Below are 14,896 nucleotides of genomic sequence, written 5' to 3'. Positions count from 1 at the left end.
AATCATCTGGCAACGTCCCGGGGCGTAGCCCATACATTTTGCTCATCTTAACTTTTAACCTGCCAATGAAAGTCAGTGTTACTTGGAACTTTCTAAAGGGACCCCTTGGGAAATGGTTCACATGCAAGGGACTTAGGAAGTCAGGGACCTGCAGCTCATTGTCAAAGAAAGGAGTTGAAGCTTAATGTTTAGTTTCTGCCTTTGTTTTGAGTTGATCAAGGAAGTACACAAATCCATAAATCTCTTTTGCATTTATTTTCCTGGAGTTATTGTTTCTCTCTCTGAAGCAGAAAACAAACCCTCAGAACTTAAAGCTTGAAGAAAAAGGCTTGCAGTGAAGGAAAGCTGCTTCACTCCAAATTGTAAACACGATGGTGAATAGTCTCTAGGATGCCACTACTAAGGTTAACTTTGGGCATTCAGGAGGCACTGGTAAATCTGAATTACAAAATATTCTGCTCCAGTATGTATCAAGCCAGCCAAACAATCTGACTCCCTTCATATATGTCAAATGAAGCTCAGCATGCCAAGGTCTTATTTGTTTTCTTTTTGTTGTTTTTCTTTAAACGCTGTAACACCATTAATGCCTTTGTCACGTGGAAGATCAGAGAACAGAGTAAGCTCATCTCTCAGCGTTTTGCTTGTTGTTATCAAGAAAATAATAAGAAAGAACGTTATAATTTCACTTCTCAAGACCTCTGATAGATGAAGGGTTTTGGTTGAAGTTGTCTTGCAGCCACGTACCATCCTACTGATTTCTCTCATCCCTACCCAGGAAGGACATATATTCTTTCCCAAAAAACTCTCTTTTTAGGTTTTGCCTCACTTTTTTTTACTTATTTCTCACTAAATACTGTTTGACAGCAAAGAATGTGCCCATTAGCATATCTGCAAACGCATCAGTTTTATTGTCATAATTACAGGTTGGATGCATTGAGGTGCAATGTAGCAAGCCTAACTTGAGGAAAGTTAATATTTCTTTAATGCTGTGTTACTCTTAGGAAAAGAATTAGAGAACCATTTCCATTCTGCAAACAGGGTGTTTTCTGACTCAAATAGGATTAAACAGTAATGCCTATTTACTGAAACTTGGCCAGCTAGCTAACGTTTGGCAGAGCTAACTACAATACAGATGTTCCTTAGGTGTGTCTGCCACACTTGGCATTTTCCACACGGAGTCCTGGTCCTTTGTATTCACTATTTTAATTTGTTTCAAAAAACAGAACAAAAGACATCATTTAAATGAAGACAGAACAGTTTATATAGTAAATGCATTGGCCAGAAGTTCAAGGAAAGTGTTTATTGTGCTCTGTGCTCTTGTTGGATGCTCAAGGTAAAACTCGATCTGGGCAAATATATTGTGCAGTTTCAATCCTCTTTCTGAGCTGTGATAGAAATCTTAAATCTTCCTTGCTAGGAAGATTTCCTTGCTACAGTTTTTGTTCTGCATTTTCAACTGGAGCAGTATTATTTTTCATCCAGGAAATAAAATTTCCCCTTTTTACTCTGAGGCAAAGATATCTTTTTATGTTTTAACGTTCTGCACTATTTTCACCAGATTTGCATCCACGTTTAATGTTTCCAAACTGTCCCATCATTTCACTGCACAGCTGGCATGTTGTCATCCCTCCTGCTGTGCTGCCCTAATGTCTAACAGTATTTTCCCGTGTCTCAGGAAGACAAAGCAGACTGTTTCCTCTACTGGAGGAGTGTTATCCACATAATGACTGCTTAATTTCTCTGGATTTAAGCTAAGCTTTCATCCTGAATCACACAAATATCAGATAATCTTGAACAGTGCCAAACATGATCAAAAACTTTGCAGGGTATGCCTTTCTGTTCTCTCTTGCTTTAACCTATGCTTCCTATTTAAATATGTGTCAAATCCAATAACCTAACTGTATGGTAATATTTACTATAACTTACATAAATTAGTGGCTAATGTTTGACATTCTTTACCAATGTAGTTATGCCTCTGGGTGTATTCTTAGTGGTCATTTAATGTTCAGTGTTGAAAGCAGGGATTGTGCAGTGCATGCTGTCTCTGTTTCCCTTTTTTTTTTTTTTTTTGGTGGATGAGAAGGGGCAAATAGTGTTGACAGCATTTATTGACAGCACCTTAGGAACATTATTGTCCACCTGTTAAACTGAAATAAGAATAAAAAATAGGCAAAAATGAAACAGGGCCTCCCTTTATATTGTGAAATGTTGGGTTAGAATGCTTTACGAACACTGCAGTGTGTTTTTATTCAGTTTAACAGGAAGCTTTTACCTTACACTGTATGCCCATGAGAAAGCACTGCCTGGAGCATCTAACCATGCTGAGCTTGATGGGAGATGCTGCTCATCTTCTCCCACGTGGGTTGTGGTGCCCATTGCCCTTCACAGAACAGGATGCTGTGTTCTGCCAAGCAGACTGCAGCTCTTTGAATACTCAGCTTCTGCTGACAGCCCAGCCTGCTATTTGGGGACAATTAGCTGCTGTGGCTTTGGTGAATAGTCCATTATATATGATCTGACAGCTCATTCTGCCTATTATTATTTCAAATGATACAGTGCAGGGCTCTGCAGGAGAATAAATTGAAACTTCCCACGTCAGTCTCTTGGGGCAAACACCATTTGAGACTGAAGGTGATGTCAGATACATGCTTGTGTTTTTGCCCTAGCCACGGGGAACACAGAGTAATCATAGGCTTTCTAGGCTGTATTGTCAGCATGTGGCCTTTTGCCAAAGAGAACCAGTTTGGGTTCCACTTACTGCTTTTGGAGCAAAGTAAACCAAAAATTGCAGCATGAATGGAGGCCTGTAATAGAGTGTGGCTGATCCCATAGAACAGTATTTTTCAATTACAGTTGGGTTTGAAGAAATACTGCAAACCCTGGCATTAACTTTTTGCTTAATGGAAAGTAGCGGGGGATGAAGAATTAAGTTTGTATTTTTGTGTCTGTTTCCTACGACTCAATAATTGTTCCTTTTGCACCACATGATGCAGCAGAGCGGTATGTTGTTGCCTTCAAGCTCTCATGGCTAAAAGCTGCAGGCTGGCCCCTTGTCACCCAGGAGGGACTGGCATTGGTCATGGGGAGCCACGATGACCTGATTTCCCCTTCGTGTGTTTCCATCATTAACACCTGGGACATCTTTGGCAGCTCTGAGCCATTGTGGCTGATAATAGATTCAGCTAGAAATGGCAAGAACAGGAGTTGCTGTGTGATAACACAGAGATAAAGGCTCATCTTTACTTTTTCTTCCTTGCAGCAGCATGAAGAGGAACAGTCTGCAGGAGATGTCACCAGCTCCAGCTCCTCTGCTGATGACACCGTGTCCTTGGAGAGGAACTCGTCCCTGGGCAGTGACACGTCCCTGCCCTTCCCACCTGCGGTGAGCTTCGCACAGCCCAAGGACAGGCGCAGCCTGGATGGGAGCTGCACGAGCATGGTGGCTGTGGAGGGAGGAGAGGGTGAACTCGCTGGCTTGGGAGAGAAGGAAGAGGAGCTGGACAGTATCACAGATGTGCCTGCTCCTTCCTCCGTCTCAAGAAACTCCATACGGCCACTGTCACCTTTCCGTCGCCACAGCTGGGGGCCAGGGAAGAATGCCACCAATGAAGCAGAAATTAATCAGAGGAGGTGAGTAGAGAGCTGCTCTGATATGCTTTGCATCAAGTCACGTGGGCTTAACTGTGCTTTGGACTCAGTGTGTTGAAACAGAAAATTGAGGTCACTCCTCAAAACTTTTTTTACTCTGAGGAGTGAAAACAACCTCCTAACGTATGTGTGTATATATATATATATGTTTAATTAACTTTCAGGTTGAAAGTTCTTAATACCTATAGTACGCTCTAGGTTTCCATAGGATGGAATGAATAACTCAAAGTTTATTAGAGCAAATGGAAATCAAAGAATCATAAAATCTTTTGATGAGTCCCTTCCAACTCATTTAGTCCAACTGCCCTGCGATCAACGGGGACACCTACAGCTGGACAGGGCTCAGAGCCCTGTCCAGCCTGACACTGAGTGTTTCCAAGGGCAAGGCAACCTGTGCCTCACCACTCTGACTGTAAAAAACTTCCTTAAATCCAGTCTAAATCTCCCCTCTTTTAGTTTGAAACCATTTCCCATTCTATTGCAACAGACCTCCAGTCTGTCCCCTTCCTTCTTATAGCCTCTCTCTAGATACCCTGGGACAGATCTTAAGTTTGAAACGTCACCACCTCTTTCTGTAAGAAGAGTTCTGTTAAAGGAATAACTGGAGTGTTAAATCTCATTGACTATATTAAGAGATAGAATGAGCTCTAAGGTTTAAAAAGAGGGATGCAGTGGAGAGATGTGGATTCCCTGTTGGACTCCTGGTATATTTCCAAAGAATTGGTTCTACTTGGGTCTCCTATGGACAGTAAGTCCTGTCAAACACATCACCATGCCTCCAAGAAGATAATTCCCTTTCCCGTTTATTCTTCAATCCTCTATCTCAGTGGGGGAAAATGACGAAGATGCAGACCAAGAACATAACTGCATTTCATTCACCGCCATGCCCTGCTAGGGTCTAGGTGGGCAGGAGGCTTTTAAAATACATGGAGCAATACAGGGTGAACGATTTCTTATTCTAATTATTATTTGCTTACTGCTGCCACCTTTTTTGGCTTCGTTCTTCATTCCCAAGTAATATTTCAATGGATTAGGCAATACTGATATTTTGAAGTTACAAAAGAGTCAGTGTCAGGTATACATGCAGGGTTATGGCAGCACGAGTCCATAAGCTCACAAGCTCGTTTAGAAAGATTTGTTTTTCAGTGCAGGACCTGTTATGTAAGGATTTGTGATGGTAATAAACTGCATAGCTGACAGTTACTGCTAACGCTTAACAGATGGGGTTAAATTCTTCTGCATCAGAGTTCAGAGGCGGTTTCTGATATGGGAAAATACAGCTATTGTAAATGTAAGACAATTTCAGTAAAGGAACAGTAATCATTCTCATATGTTCCTAGATGCAGCTGCCACTACGTAAGGATATCTGTCACACAGGTCAATTAGAAAAGAAAAACTGGAAGACCTTTGCTGTTAACTTGGTTCCCATTTGGTTTTGTGTTTTCGTTTGGAAGGAATTTGAATTATTTGTTTTTATTTTGCTTTGTTTCCTTTTATCTTTTTTTTTTTCATACATGGCTGTTGTGATGTTGAGGTTCTGGTTGCTTAGTGAGCAACAAGGAATACCAAGGAAGTGGAGCCCAACAAGTGGCATCCAGACAAGGCAGTTAAATTTGGAGTGTATGCTTATTCATTTATTTCACGTACGGTAGATACTTTTCCACTTAAAGAGTGGAAAGCCCTCATTGTAATTTGACTTCTGCTAACCTTTGAAATGAAGCTACATGAAGCACAAACCTTCACTAAGGCTAAAACCTGTGCTGCCCCATCCCACCCCTTGTATGAGCAGTTTGCACTCACTAAACGAGCACAAGATGAGCTAAAAAACAAAAGAGGGAATTGTCACCAGACCCAGTCATGGAGCAGAGCTGTACTGCACAGAGGAACATTGACAACCCAAGCAGGAGGAGATGCCTTCTGGGTCCATCCCCCACTCTCACCAGAAACAGTCCTGTCCCCAGTGCAGAGGCTGCTAGGGTGGGATGCAAGGAACCTACACGCAAAGAAATCCATCTTTTGTAGGATTTGGTCTTTTCCAGTATTATATTTTCTGTTTGTAAGTGAGATGAGCGTAAAAAATTGTTCACAGAGAAGATTAAAAAAAAAAAAATTAATCGTCTTAAGTAAACTGTGAAAACATGCTTATTTCCCCTCTGCACCCCCTCTCTTTGTGGATAATCCCCGTGTCTACATTTTGCTGTTGAAAACACAAAGGAAGCGAACAAGGGCTTCCACAAAAGGATGTTCATCCTTCAGTAATTCCTGACATTCACAGCGGATTTGAAATGCCTGTCTTTCAACAATAATGCAGTGTTTTTCACATTGGTGTCTGAGGAAAGAAATGCCTGCATTTTTTACTGATGGATGAAGCGCTGCAAAACTGGAGCTGTTGTTAACCGTGGCTGTTAACAGCTTCTTTTCAGTGGTTTGCCCTTACCTAAACTTAAAGCTGTTCCATCGTGGGCAGCAGCTAAGTTGCAACACGGTGAATACTTGTTAAATAGATTACCTGTAAGCAGAAAAAGAGATGTGAGAGGATTGGAAGAGACTCATTGCTTCCTGCAGTACTTCTTTTTGTGTTTTCTCTGTACTTCCATTCCTTTAGCTGTCATTTGTTCATTTTATTCCATCCGAGTGTCTGACCACTGTCCATGATTCATTTTCAGTTCAATGCGAGTTCTGGGGGATGGTATAAAGAAGCCTCCCATTCATAGGAGAAGGTACAAAGCCAGCTAACGTGACTAACCATTTTGTATTTGAATGACTACTAACTCCATATATCACCTTAGTGAACCTGGAGTCCGCACCTCTCCTAGAGCTGTGCTTGGGTAGCGCATCCCGCTTGGCTGCTTTCCCCCTCCAACCTAACCCTGAGCACAAGCTCAAGCCTCTCTCTCCAGAGCTTGGAGCAGTCTCAGACCTAGGCTTTGGCCTGTGTCAGATTGGGACTGTACGACAATGACCATTTACCTGCAAGCACGGGCATAACTTGTTCCTAGAGCACGTGAGAGCTGTGTGCCAGGACTTGCAGGAGGGGCACCTGCTGAGGAGATGCACCGAACCAACCTCAGAGTCACAGGTTGCTCTGCAGGTCTGCAGCTGGTTAAATTTCATGCTGTTCTTTAAAACCACCTCCTGGACAAATAGAAAGTATTGGTTTTTTTCTTTGCTTCCATGGGTTTTCTGGTTTTCTTCTGCCTAGAAAACTTTCAGTTCCCCATCCATAGTGCAGATACATACTTTCACTCACGCAACCTTTCAGCTGCCCATTGACGCGTGAAACAGGAGGCTTCATTTCTGACTCAGCACTTGTGTGGACTGCCCACATTTATACATCTTCAGGTTCCAGAAAAAGAGATGTTTCACCACTCCCCTTCAGCAGTTTGGCCTTTGCTGATCTCCACCCCCCACTCCCCACGCAGCTGTTCCTCCTGCAGCGGGTTAACGTGAGGCCCTCTCTCCCCTGACAGGCTGTGGTTACCTGACGTGCGTGTGAGACGTGTGTTTAAACAAACTACCAAATTTCCACACATGGGAGAAATGTGACGAGGGCCTTACCATGCATCAGCATAAATGAAGCTGCTTGGAGCAGTGCTGTGCAGTTCAGGAGAGGGCTCTGACAGGAAAGGCACAAGAAAGAACGTGCTTTTTTACTTCTAAGAAGCCGCCTTATTTGCATGACGCTGCTCTGGAGGAAGTGCTCATCTTCTCAGTTCATGCAAATGAGCACCTCTTTAGCAGTCACTATTAATGCTGCTACGGCTCCCACAGAGGAAACCTTGAGTCATGATATTCTGAGACCCTGAACTTAAACGTAAAGAAGATGTCTCAAACAGGCACCCCAAATGTCCTGATGTCCTTTCATTCTCTATCCGTTTTTGGCTTCCCAACCGTTTTGGTGTTATCCCCTCTAACACCAGTTGCAGAGCAGCAGTCTGAAGCTGATTCCAGCAGTTCTCACACAAGGCTGTTTTCTAAAATTGCTCTCCTCTTCCCCAAGTCTTTTTCTGTGAAGGCTTTTTGCTGAAGATCTTGTGCAGTTTAGATGGTGTTGCCAGCAGATTGTGGGTGGCTCACCAGCAAGATTATAATTCTGGAAGACTGCTTTCCAGAGCCCTTGCCAAAAGGTCTTTATTCTTCTCTGAGATCCTGCACCACTTCCTGGCTTCCTCTTGCATGCATACACAGCTCCTGTCCCTACTCTCTTCTGCCTTCCTTCCCTGCAGTTTTAGCATTAGAGATTGTCATTATAATGTGACGTAAAACAGAAGTAGAGGTATCTTTTAAAGTGCACTATCTGGTGTAAGCGTTACACATCTTTATTGAGTAAAGTTGTCTCTTCAGTTTGTGAGCAACCACAAACTTCTGACTTCTGCAAGCAAGTCGGTGAAAGGAAGTCAACCTGAGCACAGCTCCAAGGGTCCTCCTAGCCCAGCAGTCCCATGGCCACGACCACATGGCTGGGGGGAGCAAGAAAAGGGACAGCATTGGTGTTGTCTTCCTCAGGAAGCTTGCTCAGCCTTCAGCTAGTTTCCTCTGGGTGGGTTTTACTGACCCAGTTGAGGGCTGAACATTGGCCTCGAAGTGCAGACTGAGGTTGAAGATGGAAAGGGGTTTGCTGTGGCCATGAGGATGTGTTTATTTTAAGTATTTAGCCACATCCCTCATTTATACCTCCCTCTGCCACGTGGTGTAGCTGAATCATGAAAAAGTGCTTCAAATATTGGTGTACAGTGGGAAGGTCTTCACAAGGAGTACTTATGGTACTGAGCTGAGAGCTTCTGGGTTAGCACCTAGAGCTTTGGGTTGCAAAGCACAGGTACTTCAGATGCATCTTCCCCAGTTAACATCCTTAATAAAGCAAGTGGCAATTATCTGAATTCCAACATTGGATATCAACCATAAACGCTTCCAAAATGTTTCCAGTGTTGTGCTGTGTGTGGGAGCAGTGCAAGGTCTTGACATGCAATGGATGCAGTCAGTGGCTTTAACTTCCTTTGTGATATCTGAGGTTCCTGATGTTCTCCAACCCTGACCCAGGGACACTTAGACTGGTGCTGCTCATTCTGTAGGCTCCTGGCTTGGATCGGAGCATGCTCTGGCCACATCCCCTCCATGCATGGCCCACAGGGCAGGGCTGGGAGCAGGACTGGTGCAGCACTGCCTTGGCAGATCTGTGCTGATGCAAAATTTCCTTCAGACTTACGTTTCCTGGACAGCCTTTCTGGTATTTACAGGTCTTTTATATGCCACAGCTGACAAGAAGATTGATTTCTCTGTATTTGCAAAACCTGCAATTGGCCCATGAGATCGCAGAGAAAAAATAACAAAAGCGGTATTTAAAATGACAACCAAAATATTTGCATTCTGTATTTGCATTGCTTATGTCTTTCCTGGTGCAACTTGGGATTCTTTGGGGCTATAGGATCTGAAAGGTTTTCTAGTCAAAGCACGCCTTGAAGGACCCTGATTTGAATGAATCCCGAGTTAGCAGCAAGACGAGCCTGTTTTTCCTTCCAGCCTTTCACTGACTTGCTGTGCAGCTTTTAAGAACGTAACTCCCCTTTCTTATTTTTCCCAAGCGTAGCCCGAAGTTATTAATTCTTGTGTGGAGGAGACTCGTGTGGTTAAATATTTGGAAGGGGCTCTTCTTCTGATTGTGGGGCGAGAGGTACCAGGACGTACTAATCGTTACTAACACAACGGCTGTGTGATTACTTATGCAAAAATGACTTTGCTGCGTTCCCAAAAGCATCTCTTCCCACCAGGAACAGTTTCTGTTGTACGCTGGCGGGGTGGGATGGGTGTGAGGGAAGCATGGGCTGCCCTGCTACCTGTTTGGTGTGTTCTCACAGCCAGGAACATACATTAGCAACTGCATTATTTCTGAGGGGTTTTTTCCTGGCATGTGTGTTTGTTTTCATTTCAAGATATTCAGAACTGAGAGTATTTTAACGCTCCCCTGTGCCGTAACAAGCCAATAATCACAGCCCTTTTCCTTTCTTTGCCTCTTTCGATGTTCCTAGTTTGAGCTGGTGTCCCTCTGGTGTGCAGTTCGCTGCCATGGGTCCTGACTTTAATTGTAGAAGGTATGGTATAAATAAATGTGCTGCAGCAGCAACCGAGTGCCGCAAAAACCGTGCTGTCAGCTCGTCGTGCGTTGCCTTCTCCTCTGCTGCTGTGGCTGACGTGTGCACGTGTCTGTTTGCTTCGCCTGCTTTTTCAGCCATGAGCTGTGGCAATGGGCGCCCTGAGCTGGGGTACGGGTGGAGGTGGTGGCTGCTTTTTGTTGGCTTTGGGTGTTTGAGAACTGTGCTTTTGGTTGGAGCTGCTCTGCTCTGTGGTGATTTTGAGGCGTGTTTTTCTGCAGACACCGTGATTGTGACAGCCATGGTGAATCACATAGAATCACATAGAATCACAATGTGGGCAGCTGTTCTTTCATGGCATTGTGTTCTGGGTGCATCTCGTGAGGAGTTTTAACTGCATACACATTTGCTCCCTGTGCACTGAAAGTCTCCTTCGAAGAGGCTGGTGGCTTTCTGTGAAGAAACAGTCCAATAGCCACAGATGGGCATTTCCCAGGCACTCAACACTCGCTCCTTCAGCAGAAAGCTCCAAAGTTGGGATTAATGCTTGTAGGTCAGATCTTCACCTGGTGCCGTGCTTTAACATAGCTGGAAGTCACTCTCACAGAGCTTACAGCCTCTGTTTTCCTATTGCTGGGTATGGGTAGAGCTATCGAAACTCTTTCTGAAGAGTAGATATCGAGAAAGAAGTTAATCTGTCCTTCCAGTTACAAAGTTAATTCTATTTCATCTACATACTAACAATTACGGAACGGTATTACCAAATGATGACTATTTTATGGCGGTTTGAACAGAGTTCTTTGTGTCACAACAAACTGCATTTTTTCTGTACTCTGTAATATCGTTATTGTTATCTTGGGATAGAAGAAAAAGTGTTCCTTGGCCCTAAATAATTGGTGAGAAAGGGACTCATTTCTCTTTGCAAGTGTTTTAGAATAAGCTTTATGGTGCCTGCTATTGATACGCACTGTTGAATCAAAATCTTTCTAAAGCAGATTAGGTTGTAAATGCCTCATCCAGCCTTCTTTCTCATTAATCAACGTGAAAAAAGGTCTTAAAAAATTCAATAAATCTTCTTTCTCAAGGCTTGTAGCATTTTTGGCTTTGAAGTTGCATATTTATCAATATGGTTCTAAATGAATACAGAAAATGAATCATTACTATGCAAGTCTACCTGAATTTAAAGCTCCTCTGGTTGTTCAACTAATCCATACGATCTATGGTGTGTTTTCCCTTTCATACGCTGGTGCTGGTTGTTTGTTGCCTGCTTTGATGTCAGTAAATTGTGTTTGTTTATGACTATTTTTTGTGGCTAGACAGAGATTGCCTTAAGAAGTAATCAACCTTCATGTTACTTGCTCATTTTGATGCCATTCTGCATACCTAAGCTGGACTACATACCTAGGGTATATCTTGCTTCTGACCAGCAGGATTTGTGCATGTGAGGTCAAACATTAGTCATGGAGGTGTGAATCTGCACAGCATGCATATTAATCCCATATGGCAGTGGGCTTATCAGTCTTGGCACGAGGAGCACAAGGATTAGAGGCAGAATATGAGGGCTAGGAAAGATCAGATGGAAATAGTCACATTTTAAAAGGGAGTTGTTTTGTGTAGATGTAAAGAGAGCGTATTAGTTTTATTTTCTGTAGAGGTCAGCTGTCCATCAGCAGGTGGTGTCTCTACTGAGGTTGGCCAGACCTTTTATAGCTACCGTGTTGTATAGGTAGCTATAGCTCTCCAAAGGTTGGTGTTTTGAATATTACTGAGTGGTTGCATCTGGCTCCATTGGTCAGAGCTAGCTTCATCAGCAAATGACAAAGCAACACTGAGTGGCTGATGGAGACTTTTATTGTGTTTTTTTAAAAGAGAGAGGGAAAAAAAAACAGGCATTAAAGGAAAAGCAGCTTTGACAGAAAGACGTCGTTGGCATCAAAGCTTTGTGCAGTGGCAAGTGCTGAGTGGATTCAGAGGATATGTCTGCAAAGATGAACCTTACATGCAGCCCAGTTCTGGTTTTGTGGGAGGGTGGTGGTTCAAAACAGGTAGTGTTGTGCTATACATCTTGTGTTGTGCAAGATGCTGCTGTTTCTTCTGAATATAATGTAAATATAAATCTCTCCCCTGATATCTGCACTTGTTTGTTGAGAGTGACATGCTGAGGGACAGCATCAGCATATCTCTGAGTGGTTCAGCTAGTAACTGCATTCTGGTTTACACTCGAAAGTGCTATGTGCTGTATGACATTGGTTGCTGAGAGCTCCTCAGGATCTAACGTGCATGGTTTCTCTTCAGTTACAGCCTAGAAGGCCTTGCTGGAGACTCTGGTGAGAACAAGAAGCCCTCTGCAAACCTGGAAGCTGTTTCTCTGAGCTCCAAGGACCTCCCACGGAGCACACTCACCAGCAACCAGTGCGGCTCCCTGGTCTTGCTCACTGAAGAACTTGAGCAAGGAGCCATCAGAGACTATGATCGCCAGGTAAACCTGCCCAACCATTACTGCATTTCTTGAAAAGTCTACATCTACATCTCCTTTTTCAAAGTGACAGTGAAAGCTTCTACCCTGTACATGTAATATAATCTGTTTTTACACAGAGGAATTGTCACTTTGTTCAGATTTGCTGCTTGATTCTTTGGAGCAGTACAGTTGGTGGATGACGTCTTAGGGTGGACAGAAATAAACCTTGTAGTAATTTATCTGTTAAGGTTTTAAGGTTAAGCAAAGTTTGTGTGTTTCTTTTCTTTCATAGACACAACTAGAATCAAAAGACACATTATAAGCAACAGTTCAGCCAAATTTTAATTGCATGTTAATTACATTTAGCGTGATCTGTAGAGCAGAAGTCTGTGATACTAAGTGTAGGTGGGCCAAAATATTGTGAGAGTCTCTGATTATTTTTATTAAATAAGCAATTACGCTCTTAAATACTTTAAATGCCCTTTATTTCAGAGCTTGGTGTTTCAGCCATGGTTCTTTCTGGGAACCTGCCAGAATCATTAGTCAGCCCACCTCTCTACCTCGTAGAGTCACTGCTGTCTACCAATGGCAGTAAATGAGTCTTGCAAGTTCTGCCCAGTGGGAACTGGTGTGTGAAGGCTCTTATGTCTTCTCTTGCATTGAGGAATGGCATTTTGGGGCAGTACAGTTAAGCATCGGGTTTTTTACCATGTTGAACCACAGTGTTGTTATAATGAGGAAGTGAAATCACAGCAGTAATTTCTGTGGCTATCAACAGTTGAGAACATCCACCTTGTAATAGCCAGCACGAAAAGTTAGCAGCTAGTTTCTCTATTCCAAAAGTAGTTAGTTGCTTTGCACTTAAAAGAAAATGTTGCATTTCAGCTGTTTGATGCTGCTTGCATTTCTGGTTCTTGCATTTTTCACCTATGCCTTACACTGGGATTGTTTGAATTTCCATTGTTTGAAAGCATGAATTTCAGTAATTTGATTGGTGGGTTTTTTTTTCTGTTCTGCAGATCCATCAAGCACCACACCCACAAGGATTTAATTTCTGCACTTCTTCCGTTTCATCTCCACTGACCAAATCTATGTCTTTAATGTCAATTAGTAAACCATCGCTGGACAGTGAGTAACACAGTTCCCATCTCCTTCTCTCTTTTGCCATGTGTTATATCTACCTACCTTCCCAAGGCAGAATTTACTAGCACTTGCTCTTCCATTTCATGTGAAATATATATTTCACTGCAGAATGGAATTGTGGGTGGAAAGCCAGAACTCATTCAGTTTAGATCCTTGTTTTGTTATTCCCTGCTGTTTCCAGTTCTGTTGTTTTCATTTGCTTCATTTGTAATTATACTACTGCTATGAAAACTGTGATTTATTGAGTTTGTTATAAAAAAAAAAAAAAAAAAGTATGTTTGAATTTTGTACCATTTAAGAATTACTTCTTTGGATGTTGAGGTAAATTCCACTTGAGATGATGGTTTCCTACCTTAGAATTTTTTTAAAGTAGCTACGTGTCATGGTCTACTTGGGGGAGTTTGGTGCTATTTCTTTAGCTAACTACTTGGGGGTGGATGGGTGCCATTTATTAAATCTCAATCCTGAAAAAAGTTGTAAATGTTGCTTAGGGGAAATTTTTCAATTTAGTTTAGCCTAATTGAAGCAATAGAAAGCACTTAATTTTGCAGCTTCTCTGAATTGATTCTTTCAGCTGAAAAAGTCACTCAGAAGGCTCCAGCTGGATGTGCTTAGGAAGGGCCATGTTACACATGCTTTCATTTTATTAACTGCCAGACAGAAAATGTATTGACTTTTTACATCGCATCTTGTCAATCAGTGATGATTCCTAATCTTTTCCTCTTTATTAACGTGCTTTTTCCTTGAAGCTGTGCCATACACATCTTTTTGCTGTTGCATGCAATTAGAAGTGCAGGGCAGCAGCCTGGCCCAGGGCTCACGTGCTGTGATTAGCACAACCTTGCTTCCCCAGCAAAACCAAACCACCACCTTTTTTTCGTGGTCTGTTGGCCAAGCATCTCTCCATGCAGTCAGCAGATGAGCAAGGGGTTTGCATGCTTGCTGTACGCCCTCAGATTAGGCATTCAGGTGCACTTTGGTGCTGTGTAGCTGATGTTAATGGCAAGTTGTTAACTTGAGTGGAAACATCAGGTGCAGATGGAGCTGTGCAGAGGAACCACAAATTCTGCAAAGCTGGGCATGGAAAGGTGCTTCAAAGAAAGGCGTTTTATTCAGTTAGGAGGCCTGCTGGAAGAAGCTCACAGAGATTGCGTTTGTAGGAGACATTTTTAAATTCTTTACAATCATTCTTCCATGATTAATAAGCATGTGGCTTAACAGATGTGGCCCCAGCAACGGTAACCAAAACACTGGCAAATCCATCCCATGAAAAGACCAGCTCCTGCTCCATGCTGTGGCTCATCTTCTTTCCTTCTGGTGCTGAAGGCTTTCATGATCTTTTTTAAAAAGCAACCAATTAATTGCCATTGCACACAGTTGCTAACCAAACATAATAGCAAAGTAAATAACTTGGCTCACTCCTGGAAAACGCACACTCGGGGGCTGAGAGCACCCAGCAGGCTGATGCTGTTCTCCCTTTTGTTTGGTGCTTTCCTTCAAACTCAGAGAAGGAGTGGTATGACAGTGGAGGGTTCACAGAATGGCTGAGGTTGGAATG

General features: G+C 42.8%; 1 protein-coding gene across 19 annotated transcripts in view; it reads left to right on the top strand.

Annotated features, from left to right (window-relative positions):
* AKAP13 (A-kinase anchoring protein 13) overlaps window positions 1-14,896 on the top strand; it is a 194,594-nt gene that overhangs the window by 141,341 nt on the left and 38,357 nt on the right. For 13 of the 19 annotated variants that reach the window (XM_046899347.1, XM_046899342.1, XM_046899345.1 and 10 more), the window contains 5 exons: window positions 3,260-3,630; window positions 6,315-6,368; window positions 9,675-9,737; window positions 12,033-12,216; window positions 13,215-13,323. In XM_046899347.1, the coding sequence (XP_046755303.1) occupies window positions 3,260-3,630; window positions 6,315-6,368; window positions 9,675-9,737; window positions 12,033-12,216; window positions 13,215-13,323 (781 nt within the window). The remainder of the gene's footprint in view (window positions 1-3,259; window positions 3,631-6,314; window positions 6,369-9,674; window positions 9,738-12,032; window positions 12,217-13,214; window positions 13,324-14,896) is intronic. The other 6 variants (XM_046899348.1, XM_040706419.2, XM_046899346.1 and 3 more) reach the window with 4 other exon arrangements.

This window comes from Gallus gallus, chromosome 10 (genome assembly GCF_016699485.2).
Source record: "Gallus gallus isolate bGalGal1 chromosome 10, bGalGal1.mat.broiler.GRCg7b, whole genome shotgun sequence".
NCBI classification, from domain to species: Eukaryota; Metazoa; Chordata; class Aves; order Galliformes; family Phasianidae; genus Gallus; species Gallus gallus.
The sequence above is the reverse complement of the archived record's forward strand: the minus strand, read 5'-3'. Positions and strand labels throughout refer to the sequence as shown.